The sequence below is a fragment of the Poecilia reticulata genome, chromosome 21, assembly GCF_904066995.2.
Source record: "Poecilia reticulata chromosome 21, P_reticulata-male-v2, whole genome shotgun sequence".
In the NCBI taxonomy this organism is placed as follows: Eukaryota; Metazoa; Chordata; class Actinopteri; order Cyprinodontiformes; family Poeciliidae; genus Poecilia; species Poecilia reticulata.
This window is the reverse complement of record NC_088850.1, coordinates 2,307,785-2,325,905: the sequence shown is the minus strand read 5'-3', so window position 1 is coordinate 2,325,905 and position 18,121 is coordinate 2,307,785. Positions and strand designations below refer to the sequence as shown.

Below are 18,121 nucleotides of genomic sequence, written 5' to 3'. Positions count from 1 at the left end.
TCGACGGGGAAAAGGCAGACTGACATAAACCTTTTAAAACAATGGAAACAATTTCGGTATTCTGATTATTGAAATTTAAAAGTGCTGTGTTGTTCCATCACACCCGCTTCATACCGGACCACTTACAGCACTGATGTTAACGCTATAAAATGAACGCCCTTTATCATGAAATCACCCATGGAGGGATTTCTTTATTTAAATGGATTCATTTTTCAGAGGGATACAAAGTCAGGGTATCGTGATTTTAGTAATTACATGTTCATAAGAGTGATTTTCTGTTGTCCTTCCATGGAAGCAGGCGGCCTTCAAACGGTGAAGCTACTAGTAGCAGGAGAATGGAGCTGCACCAAGAAGCTACAAACACTGAATAGAAGGAGAGCTGCCATTGATACAGTTGCAGCCAAGCATGATTTAATGTTATGAAATACAATTTTAGAAAGTTGCTCAAAGATTAAACTGGTATTGTTGTGCTTATAAGGTGTAAAGTTTACCTTCGACCAAACGCCCCCCAAAGGAATCCCAGCGCCCCCTGCCGTCCTCTGAACGCCCCCCGGAGGGCGGTACCGCTCACGTTGAGAACCGCTAGACTGGATTATATTCTGAAGCACAACAAACCTATGAAAATGAACTCGCATGAAGTCATTTTACATTATTGAACATATACACCAGGCAGAATCATCAAACCATTTAGATCAGAGAACATCTGTGGCACAGCTGTATCTACAGCAATAACAAAAATGCAGTAAAGAAATCTGATTTATTAGTATTAACTCGGTGAGAAATCACATTTCCAGCAATACAACAGAAAATGCCTAGTGTATTCAATAAAATGCTTATAGAAATCAAATCAAACCATTAGTGGAAGAGAAACGTACCCAAATGGAAAAGTTGTCCTAAAAGCACAGAAAATCTCCACAATAAACTCTACAACAATACCATTTTAAATCAGTTTCCATTGTCATAAGTGTTTCATAGACTTTAACACTCACAGCTGAATAACTTTGTTTTTCCTTACAGTATTCCTGTCATGAAGTGTGTTTTGGAAGTGGTGAGGCAGACGCTGAGACCCAGGTTGAAGTGAAGGAAAGGTGATTTTAATGGCAATAATCCACAAGAAAAAAAATGCTAAAATCCTGGCAGCAGAGAGAGAGTGGAAGGCTAAGGCTTGACAACTGGTAGCAACAGGACAAACCAACGGACAAAAACTACAGCCAGACTACAGGAGACAAACGACCAGGACCCGACAAGGAACTCAGGTGTCATTAAATACACAGAGAGTAATCAGGGAACGAGACACACCTGGGAACAATCAAGGGGAAATCAGGACAGCACAGAGACTCACTAGAAACAGAACCTAAAATAAACACAGAGAATCTCAAATCCTGGCACTTACATTTATAATAGGATTTGTCCACAATTCATGTCCCCAAAATATCACAACTAGAATGTTTATCCTGTGTGGATTCTCATGTGTCCAATTAAATTTTGCTTTCTGCTACATCTGTATCCACAACGATCACAACTGAAAGGTTTCTCTCCGGAATGGATTCTCATGTGTACATTTAAATTTGATTTTACACTACCTCTGTATCCACAAAGGTCACAACTGAAAGGTTTATCCTCTGTGTGCATTCTCATGTGTACATTTAAACTTGATTTTACACTACATCTGTATCCACAAAGATCACAACTGAAAGGTTTCTCTCCTGAATGGATTCTCAAGTGTATCTTTAAACTTGATTTTACACTACATCTGTATCCACAAAGATCACAACTGAAAGGTTTTTCCTCTGTGTGGATTCTCATGTGTCTATTTAAATGTGAATTCTGGCTACATCTGTATCCACAAAGATCACAGCTGAAAGGTTTATCCTCTGTGTGGATTCTCATGTGTACATTTAAACTTGATTTTCTGCTACATCTGTATCCACAAAGATCACAACTGAAAGGTTTCTCTCCTGAATGGATTCTCATGTGTACATTTAAACTTGATTTTACACTACATCTGTATCCACAAAGATCACAACTGAAAGGTTTTTCCTCTGTGTGGATTCTCATGTGTCTATTTAAACTGGATTTCTGGCTACATCTGTATCCACAAAGATCACAACTGAAAGGTTTATCCTCTGTGTGGATTCTCATGTGTCTATTTAAATGTGAATTCTGGCTACATCTGTATCCACAAAGATCACAGCTGAAAGGTTTATCCTCTGTGTGGATTCTCATGTGTACATTTAAACTTGATTTTCTGTTACATCTGTATCCACAAAGGTCACAACTGAATGGTTTCTCTCCTGTGTGGATTCTCATGTGTCGAATTAAATGTTGTTTTCTGCTACATCTGTATCCACAAAGGTCACAACTGAAAGGTTTATCCTCTGTGTGGATTCTCATGTGTACATTTAAACTTGATTTTCTGCTACCTCTGTATCCACAAAGATCACAACTGAAAGGTTTCTCTCCTGTGTGGATTCTCATGTGTTCACTTAAACTTGATTTCTGGCTACATCGGTATCCACAAAGATCACAACTGAAAGGTTTATCCTCTGTGTGTATTCTCATGTGTCTATTTAAATTTGATTTCTGGCTACATCTGTATCCACAAAGATCACAACTGAAAGGTTTCTCTCCTGTATGGATTCTCATGTGTGTGTCCAAGTTTCTTCTGTTGCAAAATGTGTGTCCACACAATTTACAGAGATGTTCACGTCCTGCTATGGTTCTCGCATGTCCTTTTGATGTTGGATTTCTATCACATATTTCACCATTTTCATCACAGATAAACTTCATTTCAACCTGAACTTTCCTCATTGAGTCTGGGGTTTTCTTTGAAGTAAAGGGTTTCATTTTATCCTCAAAATTTGGAGAACCTTTAGTTGAATGGCTCAGCTTTCTGTCATTTCCCCTGCATTTGCCATTTGGTCTGTAATCTGGCAATTGTCCAAGTTGAAAGTAAACATTATTTACATCAGCTTCTTCCTCCTCCTCAATGAGTTCAGTCTCTGATGAGTTGGAATAATCTCCCTGATATCGAGTCTTGATAGATTCTGCTGCTTCACGGTGATCTTCTGGTAACTCTCCGTCTTGCATGTGGTGCCGATGAAGGCGAGATGATGGGAGAAACTCTTCATCATCCTCATTCATGGTTGGTGGGAGAGACTCTGGACCTTGTAAGTCAAAACCTGGACCATGTTCTTCAGGAGCATCGTCTTTAAGCAGCAACACCTGCTGAGCATCTGCAGGAACCAATGAAGCAAATTACAAACATAAGAAACCACTGCAGCTTTATATTCACATCATTACTTGAGTTAAAAACCATCCTACGTAAATTTTAGACTTCAGATCGAACTGCCATTTTGTTCGCTCTGAGGCAACACCCCCACCGGAAATCAGCATTTTAAGCCTGTTTTTGATAGCATCTCTTCACCAGCAACAGTGATAACAAAGACCAGTTTAAAGTTGAAGCACTGAACTGAGCTGGGAGAGCCGAACAATCACACAGTCCCTGCCTCCTTGCAGCAGCTTCACCTCTAGCAGCATTTATATAAACCATCTATGTGGCTCATTTTTGGACAAAACTGCACCACAGTATTTTTTAGGTATAAAAGTCACACCACTTGTTTAGCGTATACAAGCTTAATGTAAAACCCAAACGGGTCTGTCACTGTAATACAATTTGCTAGGTACATAATTGTCCCAGAAATTATTAAAATAAACTAAGGGCATCAAATTCATTTTTATTTTGGGTCACATCAAAACTATGAATGTCCTCAAAGAGCTGGATCTGGCAAAACATGTTGATAAAATCCATTAATAAACCTCTAAAATGTGAAAAAATAGTTTCCTCTGCACTCAATGGATACCTTTTTAACGGTTAAATAAACCTGAACATTATTTCACATTGATTTAGTTTAGCAGTTTTGTGGACAGGGGAAAAACAAAAACTACTCCGGCTTTAATCTTCTGAGATCAAACGTCAAAATTTTGAGAAAACAGTCTAAATTTTTTACTTTTGATATTAGAAGATTAAAATCATAATAATTCTTACATGGTTCTTTACGTTGTTGTGATTGAATGCAGACTTCCCAGACCAAAGTGCCTCTATACCCAGTTTCAGAGCTAATGAGGAAGAGGGTCTGACTCCAACCATCATTTGAACAGTTTGTTCAATCTGGGTGAAGATCAGAAAGATAACCGACTTCAAGCCTAAATGATGAGAGTTATCTAGAAAAAGAAAGCCAAAGACCTGAACATAATCTTCAATGGCTTTAGGAACCAGAGCTCCACTGAACCAAGAGCAGCAGAAAAGTTGAATGATGATGAATCAAATTGGAAACGTATATTTGCATTGGGATTCAGTCACTCTTCCATCAGATAGAAAGCTAATCTGCTAACAAAGACAGTTTCTCATTTTTCTGTTAAGGAGATAAACCTCTGAAAGCTGCTCCTGGACAATTACTGATAAGAAAACATACAGACCTAATCTATGCAGCAGGACTTTGGGGTTGAAATCAGCCTCCAGCGTTTTGCCTCGATGCTCCATTTCTTCTAATGGAGACCGCTCCTCTTCACAACCAGAGCGATTGGTCAACTGGTGGTGAGGTCAACTTGTGGGCCCAGCTGAGAGAGACAGGAACCACAAAATGAACCATGTTAAAAAGCTACAAATCATTGTAAAATATAATCTGATTCTATAACTCATCTATTAGGATCTTTAGTTAGTCCCAGTTATTCTCACAGGACAATAATTAGGTTACTTAATGTGCAGTATTGTACTTTTTACTTTAGTTCAACAAACAGAATAGAGACATCGGCTAAAGTTTGGTAACCAACGAAAAAATGTTCAAAGCTTACAGAATAAGTAAAACTAATAATTAAAACTGAAAAATGACTAAATAAATGACATAACAAACATAGCAGTGGCCTCTGACCCCTACAAGCAACATCCAAAGAGCTGATTTAGACAAAAGCAGTAATTTAAAGCGTGTGGAAGAACTTCATGCATTATTTCCTCAAAGTTTTAATTCCACAGCAATATTTCAGCTCACCAGGACGCTGGAGTTCACAGATGATCCCACAACTGATCCTCAGCAGGAAATGGCCGCTCTGCGCCGCACTCGGCTCTTCTTCACCATCCGTTTCTGAAACACGCCATCCTGTTAAAATACTGCCTGCTCAACACTTTACTGCGAAGGTACAAACATATTTCAACAAACTATGACAATATTTACAGTTTCTATTACCATAAAATTATCATCTAATCATGAAAACCAGCACGCGTTGTCCCCGCACGACCCAAGATGGAGAAACAGGAAATCCTATTATTCAGTTTCTTCTTCCTCTTGCGGTTTTTGCGGGTTGGCAAAAAAAATAAGCCTTCCGGTGCCGCCACCTACTGGTGAGGAGTGCAGGTAAAATTGGCGATTTTATTCTATTGTCAGAGCGAAAACTATTTAAATTTGGTTAGGACTGTCAGTGTTAGATATTGAAACAAGTACAAAAAACTTTTCTCTCACATATAAGTATTACAAATGTCTATATGTTGTATATCTTAAGTTTTTGAGAAAATATTTTTTTCATAAATATTTAGACGTAAAAGTATTCATACCTTTTGCATACTTAGTTATTTTCATTCAACAGAGCAGTTCATTTCAAATGACAAGAGGAATTCCTTAAGAATAAAAATCCAATCTACATTTTCTGTTTTCAACAGCATTTCAATAATAAATTTTAAATTAGGTGTATATTGTAAAAGCAACATTTTATATTCCTACTTCTGATCAGAAAAACATGTGGTAACAATAAAAGATCAATTTAAATCTAGTATTAATCAGAAGTGTGAATAATTTTGAGCCGTAATTATTTTAGAAATATTTCTTCACGCATAGAATGGTGTAATAAAAACACAATTTAACCTTTGTTTGGATTGTTTATTCCAATGAATTTTCAAAAACCAGAATTCCTTTCGATGCACTACATTACCAACAAAGACTAAATTTGGAGCAGAAACATGGTTTTAAGAAAACTTTCAGCTCTTCTAAATGTATGGCTCCATGACAGGAGCAGCCACAATGGATAAGGTGAAATTTTGAGATACTTGTGACAAAGTAATGATCTTTTCAGGAAGGATCAGAGCAGATTACCTGCTAAGTCCCTGAATACTTGAAAAGAACATTTTCATAGGAAAATCACCGTTTTTGACTTAATTATATTTACAGAGTGATTAGGATTTTTTTAAATATTACAAAAGTTGACATTAAAACAAATACAAATAGATTTTTGCAATACATCTAGAAAGCTGAAAACAACAGGAGGATTTTCTATTTATTTACATTTTAAGAGTCGTAACTAACTGCAGCTTGAAATGGATCCAACCAAATCTCTCAATATTTCACAGACAGCTAGCTACACATGTTTTATTTTAAAGATAAAGTGCAGCTGAATTAGCCTCCGGTGATTTAATATGCAGGGGAATTTTTACATAAAGATGCATTTAATTGGCAAATAGTGACCTGTACTTGTTTAGTACTGGTCTTGTTTGGTCTAATCCAAGTTTAGATCCTTAAGAATCTACAGACTAGACGTTTCTCAACCTTTTTCGGGCCAGTGCCCCCCTAGACTTTATCCAGGTCCCTCACCGCCCCCCACCAAAGAATTTGTAGGCTCCTTTACACTGACTATTATTGGGGCATGCCATAGCAATGCATGGCAGGCACCTATTGTTCTACACCTAATAGAATGTTTCTTTCTTTATTTATTTTTATTCCGTCACCGTTAATGCAGAGGAAGCTATTATTTTTATTGGGATTCGGAGTTACCATGGCGACATGATTCGCAAAAAATGAAAAAAAATCCCATTAAAGTCAATGGAGCGAGGAAAAATAAAAAACTTAAAATACCCTATTTTTGAGGAATTTCTGTGTCGTCATAAATTGACGTAGAAATGCCATTCAAATTTCAGTTTGTAGATATGTCCGTGATCTCTTCTAAAGTGAAGACAGTACGTCAATACCAATTACAGTTTGTCCACATCTTGTCTCCAAGCGACCCAAAGTTTTAGATTTTTCATAAAATTAGAGTGTAACTGAAACCAGCTGCCGCTCCGTTAGAGTGAGAAAAAAAGTGGATTTCGGACCCCTAAATAATTTTTAAATAACCGCCACGCCTACAGGTATGGCTCTATCAATATTGAAGTCAGTCATGACATTCACACGCATGCCTGCTCCCGTAAAATGTATTCAAAATTTCTCTAAGGCTTACTTTTTTCTTTCAAGGTGCTTTAGAGCAAAGTCATCGTAGAGGGTAAATCTGACGCTCTCAAGTGTTTTCCGTACATTTCTGAAAAATTTAGGTGCTCAGCGCACACCATTTTTCTCTCATCGCTGTTATTACTATGAGTGAGGTAGAGATATGAATCGCAGGACTATCGGAGACGACAAATAGCCCTCTCATACGCTTCAAACGGTTTTCGAATACGTATCACGGTTCCCGAACAGGAAGGAGTTGTTCGGACAGCTTTTTTTAGTGAAACTGGCTGGCTCAAACAGATAGAATTATGTCTCCCCCTGTGTGTCTCTCTCACGGCTGGCAGTTGGCAGAGAGGATTAATCACCATAGCAACAGAACACAGGCCACAGCTGCTGATTCAGACTACAAACACGTGGCCACCTCTGTAGTTCTAACTACGGCAAGCACCCGGTTAAAGCAGAGGGCTAGGTTTAACCCCACCACTGTTACACATTGGATCAGAGTGACCATTTAAAATGAAGCTTAATAAGAATTTCAAAATAAAAGCCTTGACCATTTTTACATCATGCAATTGCTCTATTCGTCATTATATAACTGGTGTTACCAAACCACTGTTACACACTGGATTAGTGTGGCCATTTCAAATGATGTTAACTGAAATTTTCAAAATAAAAGCCTTGACCATTTTTACATCAAGCAATTGGTCTGTAGGGATTTACATGACTGTTTTAACCAAACTACTGTTTCACGTTGAATTAGTGTGGTCATATAAAATGGAGCTTACTTATTTTGAAGCTTTTATTTCAAAATAAAAGCTTCAATATTCCTCCCACATTAGTGCACCGCCTATGGTGGTGCAATAATATTAGCATTTTTTATGTTTGTTTTCCTCAGGATAACATTAGCACAAATATTAGCATTTCACTGCCCTTGACTTAGCACTAGCCTTTTACCTAAAGTTAGCTATTAGCTAAATTTCTTATTAATTAGACATGCTTAGTATACTGAATGGAGCAAGTAAAATTAAAACAACATGGTCGTGTTGCTCCACATGCTACTGCCAGCATTTAGGCTAACATTAGCAAATTGGCTAATTTTAGCTTATGCATTAATTTTAACATAATGAAACTTACAACTACAGCTTAGTCAACATGCTTCTGCCTCTCCACAGGTTATTACTACATTGCAGTTTTCTTTAGCATTAATGCAAATTTTTAGCATCATAATGCTGGGTTAAAGCCGACGGGCACACTTTGGCATGCCCCGTAAAATTTCTGCAGGAATTTTCTAATTTTATTATTAATAATACCATCACTGTTGTAGATGTTTTGATTTTTATATTTGTTTCTGTATTTATCATCAAAAATAATTTTCCCGAGAACAAAAATGCCATGGGGATAGAAATTATTTTCACAGGCGTCTACGAAAAATGCAATAAACATTCAAGTTAAAATTGGTAGGCCAAACAGCAGCCAATCACAGTGGAAAAATATTCTTGCTCTTGCCATTTTCTAGTTGTTAAATAAACGAGCAGATAAAAGATGTTCAACATGCCAGTTTAAACTTTGAACTATTTGCAAAATGACTAAGCTCTGCAACATTAAAACATGGATAGAACTGTATCTACATTAATCATAGCTCTTCTTCTCTTCAGTGTTTCTGTGGGTTTCTGGTGGTGCAGCTCTGTGCTGCCTTCAGGAGAATGGGACATCAGAGTATCATCCATAAAACTTCACTCACATGGCATTTATTGTGCAAACCAGAGGTTTCAGTGGAAAAATTAAAGTTCCAGATCCTTTTAATGCCATGAGACGGAAACATGGATCATATCTTTATAAATCAACCTGTCTATTGATTTATAGATTAATAGTTTTACTGGACAGAAATTACAAAGAACAAATCTGGTTCTTAATCAAATCCTAATGATTCAAATTGAAAGTGTCATGGAGTCATCAGCCGCATGACATTAACACCGACATGACAAATAATATTGAAGAAATAAATACATCTAATTAAAAACATAAATAAGTGATCAGTTATTTACTGTTATGGTCTGGAAGATATATTTATTCTCAGTATTAGATGTGGTCTCAACAAACCCATGGCACTTCAACAATAATATTTCACCTTTTAACTGGAAATAGTGTCTGTTTATTCTTGCCATTCAAGAATAAACAGTTTAAAGTATTGCCCGAAAGGTCTTGCCATACCAGTTTATTCCTGTGTTTACTTTAATTTCATAGTTTATTCTTGCATTTTGTTCTTCATTCATTTCCATTTAGTTTCCTTTGATTAGTATTATCCTCTCTTGGTTTATTGCTGTGTCCACTTTAGTTTCTTTCCTGTTGCTAGATTTATTTTATCGACCATCAGTAATCTTCACTCATCACCTGCTGCGCCGCCTAATCGTCATGTGTTTCACATCATGTGTTGATTTTTCACTGTTCAGCGTCGGATTCTCCGTTTTTATGACATAATTCACATCTAGTTCGTCGCTCCGTTTTATGTCCCGCTTCTCCTGTTTCAGAGTTTTGCACAACGTGCGCCTCGTTTTTTGTTTATGTTCCCTATGGTGCCATGCGTTCAGGAAACGTATCGACGGGGAAAAGGCAGACTGACATAAACCTTTTAAAACAACGGAAACAATTTCGGTATTCTGATTATTGAAATTTAAAAGTGCTGTGTTGTTCCATCACACCCGCTTCACACCGGACCACTTACAGCACTGATGTTAACGCTATAACATGAACGCTTTTTATCGTGAAATCACCCATGGAGGGATTTCTTTATTTAAATGGATTAATTTTTCAGAAAGATACAAAGTGAGGGTATCGTGATTTTAGTAATTACATGTTCATAAGAGCAATTTTCTGTTGTCCTTCCATGGAAGCGGGCAGCTTTCAAACGGTGAAGCTACTAGAAGCAGGAGAATGGAGCTGCACCAAGAAGCTACAAACACTGAATAGAAGGAGAGCTGCCATTGATAGTTACAGTTGCCATTGACAGTTGCAGCCAAGCATGATTTAATGTTACGTAATACAGTTTTAGAAAGTTGCTCAAAGTCTAAACTGGTATTGTTGTGCTTAAAAGGTGTAAAGTTTACCTTCGACCAAACGCCCCCCAAAGGAATCCCAGCGCCCCCTTTTGTAAAGGTTTCCGCCAGCGCCACCTGCCGTCCTCTGAACGCCCCCTGGGGTGCAGTACCGCCCACATTGAGAACCGCTAGACTAGATAATTATATTCTGAAGCACAACAAACCTATGAAAATAAACTCGCATGAAGTCATTTTACATTATTGAACATATACACCAGGCAGAATCAAACCGTTAAGATCAGAGAACATCTGTGGCACAGCTGTATCTACAGCAATAACAAAAATGCAGTAAAGAAATGATTTATTAGTATTAACTCGGTGAGAAATCACATTTCAGCAATACAACAGAAAATGCCTAGTGTATTCAATAAAATGCTTATAGAAATCAAATCAAACCATTTGTGGAAGAGAAACGTACCTAAATGCAAAAGTTGTCCTTAAAAGCACAGAAAATCTCCACAATAAACTCTATAACAATACCATTTTAAATCAGTTTCCATTGTCATAAGTGTTTCATAGACTTTAACACTCACAGCTGACTCACATCCTTACAGTATTCCTGTCATGAAGTGTGTTTTGGAAGTGGTGAGGCAGACGCTGAGACCCAGGTTGAAGTGAAGGAAAGTTTATTTTAATGGTAATAATCCACAAGAAAAAATTCAAAATCCTGGCAGCAGAGCGAGAGTGGAAGGCTTGACAACTGGTAGCAACAGGAAAAACCAACGGAAAAAAACTACAGCCAGACTACAAGATTACTTTACACTCAATGAGACAAACCACCAGCACCCGACAAGGAACAAAGAACACAGATGTCATTAAATATAGAGAGTAATCAGGAAACGAGACACACCTGGAAACAATCAAGGGGAAATCAGGACAGCACAGAGACTCACTAGAAACAGACCCTAAATAAACACAGAGAAACTCAAATCCTCGCACTTCCATTTGTAATAAGATTTGTCCCATTTCCTGTCCCTAAATATCACAACTAGAATGTCTATCCTGTGTGGATTCTCATGTGTCGAATTAAATTTTGTTTTCTGCTACATCTGTATCCACAAAGATCACAACTGAAAGGTTTCTCTCCTTGTGTGGATTCTCATGTGTACATTTAAACTTGATTTTCTGTTACATCTGTATCCACAAAGGTCACAACTGAAAGGTTTTTCCTCTGTGTGGATTCTCATGTGTACATTTAAACTTGATTTTCTGCTACATTTGTATCCACAAAGGTCACAACTGAAAGGTTTTTCCTCTGTGTGGATTCTCATGTGTCCACTTAAACTTGATTTCTGGCTAAATTTGTAGCCACAAAGATCACAACTGAAAGGTTTATCCTGGGTGTGGATTCTCATGTGTACATTTAAACTTGATTTTCTGCTACATTTGTATCCACAAAGGTCACAACTGAAAGGTTTTTCCTCTGTGTGGATTCTCATGTGTACATTTAAACTTGATTTCTGGCTAAATTTGTAGCCACAAAGATCACAACTGAAAGGTTTATCCTGGGTGTGGATTCTCATGTGTCTACTTAATTGTGATTTCTGGCTAAATTTGTAGCCACAAAGATCACAACTGAAAGGTTTGTCCTCTGTGTGGATTCTCATGTGTACATTTAAACTTGATTTTCTGCTACATCTGTATCCACAAAGGTCACAACTGAATGGTTTCTCTCCTGTGTGGATTTTCATGTGTACATTTAAACTTGATTTCCGGCTACATCTGTATCCACAAGATCACAACTGAAAGGTTTATCCTGGGTGTGGATTCTCATGTGTTACTTAATTGTGATTTCTGGCTAAATTTGTAGCCACAAAGATCACAACTGAAAGGTTTGTCCTCTGTGTGGATTCTCATGTGTACATTTAAACTTGATTTTCTGTTACATCTGTATCCACAAAGGTCACAACTGAATGGTTTCTCTCCTGTGTGGATTCTCATGTGTACATTTAAACTTGATTTTCTGCCACATCTGTATCCACAAAGATCACAACTGAAAGCTTTATCCTCTGTGTGGATTCTCATGTGTCCACTTAAACTTGATTTCTGGCTACATCTGTATCCACAAAGATCACAACTGAAAGGTTTTTCCTCTGTGTGGATTCTCATGTGTCTCTTTAAATGTGAATTCTGGCTACATCTGTATCCACAAAGATCACAGCTGAAAGGTTTATCCTCTGTGTGGATTCTCATGTGTACATTTAAACTTGATTTTCTGCTACATCTGTATCCACAAAGATCACAACTGAAAGGTTTCTCTCCTGAATGGATTATCATGTGTACATTTAAACTTGATTTTACACTACATCTGTATCCACAAAGATCACAACTGAAAGGTTTTTCCTCTGTGTGGATTCTCATGTGTCTATCTAAACTGAATTTCTGGCTACATCTGTATCCACAAAGATCACAACTGAAAGGTTTATCCTCTGTGTGGATTCTCATGTGTCTATTTAAACTGGATTTCTGGCTACATCTGTATCCACAAAGATCACAACTGAAAGGTTTCTCTCCTGTGTGGATTCTCATGTGTACATTTAAACTTGATTTCTGGCTACATCTGTATTCACAAAAATCACAACTGAAAGGTTTCTCTCCTGTATGGATTCTCATGTGTGTGTCTAAGGTACTTCTGTTGCTAAATGTGTGTCCACAAAATTTACAGAGATGTTCACGTCCTGCTATGGTTCTCGCATGTCCTTTTGATGTTGGATTTCTATTACATATTTCACCATTGTCATCAAAGATCAACTTCATTTCAACCTGAACTTTCCTTATTGAGTCTGGGGTTTTCTTTGAAGTAAAGGGTTTCATTTTATTCTCAAAGTTTGGAGAACCTTTAGTGGAATTGCTCACCTTTCTGTCATTTGCCCTGTACTTACTATTTGGTCTGTAATCTGGCAATTGTCCAAGTTGAAAGTGAACATTATTTACATCAGCTTCTTCCTCCTCCTCAATGAGTTCAGTCTCTGATGAGTTGGAATAATCTCCATGATATCGAGTCTTGATAGATCTGCTGCTTCACAGTAATCTTCTGGTAATCTCTGTCTTGCATGTGGTGCCGATGAAGGCGAGATGATGGGAGAAACTCTTCATCATCCTCATTCATGGTTGGTGGGAAAGACTCTGGACCTTGTAAGTCAAAACCTGGACCATGTTCTTCTGGAGCATCTTCTTTAAGCAGCAACATCTGCTGAGCATCTGCAGGAACCAATGAAGCAAATTACAAACATAAGAAACCACTGCAGCTTTATATTCACATCATTACTTGAGTTAAAACCATCCTACATAAATTTTAGACTTCAGATCGAACTGTGATTTTGTTCGCTCTTAGGCAACACCCCACCAGAAATCAGCATTTTAAGTCTGTTTTTGATAGCATCTCTTCACCAGCAACAGTGATAACAAAGACCAGTTTAAAGTTGAAGCACTGAACTGAGCTGGGAGCGCCGACAATCACACAGTCCCTGCTCCTTGCAGCAGCTTCCCTCTAGCAGCATTTATATAAACCAGCTACGTGGCTCATTTTTGGACAAAACAGCATCACAGTATTTGTTAAGTATAAAGTCACACCACTTGTTTAGCGTATACAAGCTTAATGTAAAACCCAAACGGTCTGTCACTGTAATACAATTTGCTAGGTACATAATTGTCCCAGAAATTATTAAAATAAACTAAGGGCATCAAATTCATTTCTATTTTGGGTCTAATCAAAATTATGAATGTCCTCAAAGAGCTGGATGTGGCAAAACATGTTTATAAAATCCATTAATAAACCTCTAAAATGTGATAAATGGTTTCCTCTGCACTCAATGGATAACTTTTTAACAGTTAAATAAACCTGAACATTATTTCACATTGATTTAGTTTAGCAGTTTTGTGGTCAGTGGAAAAAACAAAAAACTATTCTGGCTTTAATCTCTGAGATCAAAGTCAAAATTTTGAGAAAAATTGTCTAAATATTTGACTTTTGATATTAGAAGATTAAAATTATAATAATTCTTACATGGTTCTTTACGTTGTTGTGATTGAATGCAGACTTCCCAGACCAAAGTGCCTCTATACCCAGTTTCAGAGCTAATGAGGAAGAGGGTCTGACTCCAACCATCATTTGAACAGTTTGTTCAATCTGGGTGAAGATCAGAAAGATACCGACTTCAAGCCTAAATGATGAGAGTTATCTAGAAAAAGAAAGCCAAAGACTGAACATAATCTTCAATGGCTTTAGGAACCAGAGCTCCACTGAACCAAGAGCAGCAGAAAAGTTGAATGATGATGAATCAAATTGGAACGTATATTTGCGTTGGGATTCAGTCACTCTTCCATCAGATAGAAAGCTAATCTGCTAACAAAGACAGTTTTCTCATTTTCTGTTAAGGAGATAAACCTCAGAAAGCTGCTCCTGAACAATTACTGATAAGAAACATACAGACCTAATCTATGCAGCAGGACTTTGGGGTGAAATCAGCCTCCGCGTTTTGCCTCGATGCTCCATTTCTTCTAATGGAACCGCTCTCTTCACAACCAGAGCGATTGGTCACTGGTGGTGAGGTCACTTGTGGGTCCAGGCTGAGAGGACAGGAACCACAAAATGAACCATGTTAAAAAGCTACAAATCATTGTAAAATATAATCTGATTCTATAACTCATCTATTAGGATCTTTAGTTGGTCCCAGTTATTGTCACAGGACATAGTTGGGTTTCTTAATGTGCAGTATTGTACTTTTTACTTTAGTTCAACAAACAGAATAGAGACATCGGCTAAAGTTTGGTAACCAACGAAATGTTAAAGCTTACAGAATAAGTAAAACTAATAATTAAAACTGAAAAATGACTAAATAAATGACATAACATAACAAACATAGCAGTGGCCTCTGACCCCTACAAGCAACAATCAACGAGCTGATTTAGACAAAAGAAGTAATTTAAAGCGTGTGGAAGAACTTGATGCATTATTTCCTCAAAGTTTAAATTCCACAGCAATATTTCAGCTCACCAGGACGCTGGAGTTCACAGATGATCCCACAACTGATCCTCAGCAGGAAATGGCCGCTCTGCGCCGCACTCGGCTCTTCTTCACCATCCGTTTCTGAAACACACCATCCTGTTAAAATACTGCCTGCTCAACACTTTACTGCGAAGGTACAAACATATTTCAACAAACTATGAGAATATTTACAGTTTCTTTTACCATAAAATTATCATCTAATCATGAAAACCAGCACGCGTTGTCCCCGCACGACCCAAGATGGAGAAACAGGAAATCCTATTATTCAGTTTCTTCTTCCTCTTGCGGTTTTTGCGGGTTGGCAAAAAAAAAAAGCCTTCCGGTGCCGCCACCTACTGGTGAGGAGTGCAGGTAAAATTGGCGATTTTATTCTATTGTCAGAGCGAAAACTATTTAAATTTGGTTAGGACTGTCAGTGTTAGATATTGAAACAAGTACAAAAAACTTTTCTCTCACATATAAGTATTACAAATGTCTTTATGTTGTATATCTTAAGTTTTTGAGAAAATATTTTTTTCATAAATATTTAGACGTAAAAGTATTCATACCTTTTGCATACTTAATTTTCATTCAACAGAGCAGTTCATTTCAAATGACAAGAGGAATTCCTTAAGAATAAAAATCCAATCTACATTTTCTGTTTTCAACAGCATTTCAATAATAAATTTTAAATTAGGTGTATATTGTAAAAGCAACATTTTATATTCCTACTTCTGATCAGAAAAACATGTGGTAAATAAAAGATCAATTTAAATCTAGTATTAATCAGAAGTGTGAATAATTTTGAGCCGTAATTATTTTAGAAATATTTCTTCACGCATAGAATGGTGTAATAAAAACACAATTTAACCTTTGTTTGGATTGTTTATTCCAATGAATTTTCAAAAACCAGAATTCCTTTCGATGCACTACATTACCAACAAAGACTAAATTTGGAGCAGAAACATGGTTTTAAGAAAACTTTCAGCTCTTCTAAATGTATGGCTCCATGACAGGAGCAGCCACAATGGATAAGGTGAAATTTTGAGATACTTGTGACAAAGTAATGATCTTTTCAGGAAGGATCAGAGCAGACTACCTGCTAAGTCCCTGAATACTTGAAAAGAACATTTTCATAGGAAAATCACCGTTTTTGACTTAATTATATTTACAGAGTGATTAGGATTTTTTATTACATTAAATATTACAAAAGTTGACATTAAAACAAATACAAATAGATTTTTGCAATACATCTAGAAAGCTGAAAACAACAGGAGGATTTTCTATTTATTTACATTTTAAGAGTCGTAACTAACTGCAGCTTGAAATGGATCCAACCAAATCTCTCAATATTTCACAGACAGCTAGCTACACATGTTTTATTTTAAAGATAAAGTGCAGCTGAATTAGCCTCCGGTGATTTAATATGCAGGGGAATTTTTACATGAAGATGCATTTAATTGGCAAATAGTGACCTGTACTTGTTTAGTACTGGTCTTGTTTGGTCTAATCCAAGTTTAGATCCTTAAGAATCTACAGACTAGACGTTTCTCAACCTTTTTTGGGCCAGTGACCCCCTAGTCTTTATCCTGGTCCCTCACCGCCCCCCACCAAAGAATTTGTAAGCTACTTTACACTGACTATTATTGGGGCATGCCATAGCAATGCATGGCAGGCACCTATTGTTCCACACCTAATAGAATGTTTCTTTATTTATTTTTATTCCGTCACGTTAATGCAGAGGGAGCTATTATTTTTATTGGGATTCGGAGTTACCATGGCGACATGATTCGCAAAAAATGAAAAAATCCAAAATCCCATTAAAGTCAATGGAGCGAGGAAAAATCAAAAACTTAAAATACCCTATTTTTGAGGAATTTCTGTGTCGTCATAAATTGACGTAGAAATGCCATTCAAATTTCAGTTTGTAGATATGTCCGTGATCTCTTCTAAAGTGAAGACAGTACGTCAATACCAATTACAGTTTGTCCACATCTTGTCTCCAAGCGACCCAAAGTTTTAGATTTTTCATAAAATTAGAGTGTAACTGAAACAGCTGCCGCTCCGTTAGTGAGAAAAAAAGTGGATTTCGGACCCCTAAATAATTTTTAAATAACCGCCACGCCTACAGGTATGGCTCTATCAATATTGAAGTCAGTCATGACATTCACACGCATGCCTGCTCCCGTAAAATGTATTCAAAATTTCTCTAAGGCTTACTTTTTTCTTTCAAGGTGCTTTAGAGCAAAGTCATCGTAGAGGGTAAATCTGACGCTCTCAAGTGTTTTCCGTACATTTCTGAAAAATTTAGGTGCTCAGCGCACACCGTTTTTCTCTCATCGCTGTTATTACTATGAGTGAGGTAGAGATATGAATCGCAGGACTATCGGAGACGACAAATAGCCCTCTCATACGCTTCAAACGGTTTTCGAATACGTATCACGGTTCCCGAACAGGAAGGAGTTGTTCGGACACTGGCTGGCTCAAACAGATAGAATTATGTCTCCCCTGTGTGTCTCTCTCACGGCTGGCAGTTGGCAGAGAGGATTAATCACCATAGCAACAGAACACAGGCCACAGCTGCTGATTCAGACTACAAACACGTGGCCACCTCTGTAGTTCTAACTCGGTTAACCAGTTTACCCCACCTGTGATAGTGACATTAAATAGCTTAATAAGAATTTCAAATAAAAGCCTGACCATTTTTACATCATGCAATTGCTCTATTCGTCATTATATAACTGGTGTTACCAAACCACTGTTACACACTGGATAGTGTGGCCATTTCAAAA

The 18,121-nt window shown here is 37.3% G+C and overlaps 3 protein-coding genes across 3 annotated transcripts; all 3 read right to left on the bottom strand.

Annotated features, from left to right (window-relative positions):
* Positions 1 to 740: 740 nt before the first annotated feature.
* Positions 741 to 6,115, bottom strand: LOC145549751 (uncharacterized). The gene is made up of 4 exons (XM_081602500.1): positions 5,244 to 6,115; positions 5,049 to 5,141; positions 4,480 to 4,620; positions 741 to 3,236 (listed from the first exon to the last, which is right to left on the bottom strand). Exons 3-4 carry the CDS (start codon positions 4,541 to 4,543, stop codon positions 1,450 to 1,452), a joined length of 1,851 nt encoding a protein of 616 aa, XP_081458626.1. The 5' UTR covers positions 4,544 to 4,620; positions 5,049 to 5,141; positions 5,244 to 6,115; the 3' UTR covers positions 741 to 1,449.
* A 5,216-nt stretch (positions 6,116 to 11,331) lies between these two features.
* LOC145549752 (uncharacterized) lies at positions 11,332 to 12,065 on the bottom strand. The gene has a single exon (XM_081602501.1). It carries the CDS (start codon positions 12,031 to 12,033, stop codon positions 11,407 to 11,409), a length of 627 nt encoding a protein of 208 aa, XP_081458627.1. The 5' UTR covers positions 12,034 to 12,065; the 3' UTR covers positions 11,332 to 11,406.
* Positions 12,066 to 12,112: 47 nt separating this feature from the next.
* On the bottom strand, positions 12,113 to 13,274 carry LOC145549836 (uncharacterized). The gene has a single exon (XM_081602795.1). The coding sequence runs from the start codon at positions 13,154 to 13,156 to the stop codon at positions 12,113 to 12,115; it is 1,044 nt and encodes a 347-aa protein (XP_081458921.1). The 5' UTR covers positions 13,157 to 13,274.
* Between the last annotated feature and the right edge of the window lie 4,847 nt (positions 13,275 to 18,121).

Bases quoted from the DNA above. Each gene is read 5' to 3' on its own strand.
- LOC145549751 (XM_081602500.1), bottom strand. From the start codon at position 4,543: ATGGAGCATCGAGGCAAAACGCTGGAGGCTGATTTCAACCCCAAAGTC. The intron at 3,237-4,479 runs GTCTGTATGTTT...TGGTTCCTGCAG, and splicing joins AGTCCTGCTGCATAGATTAG to ATGCTCAGCAGGTGTTGCTG.
- LOC145549836 (XM_081602795.1), bottom strand. From the start codon at position 13,156: ATGAAACCCTTTACTTCAAAGAAAACCCCAGACTCAATAAGGAAAGTT.
- LOC145549752 (XM_081602501.1), bottom strand. From the start codon at position 12,033: ATGAAAATCCACACAGGAGAGAAACCATTCAGTTGTGACCTTTGTGGA.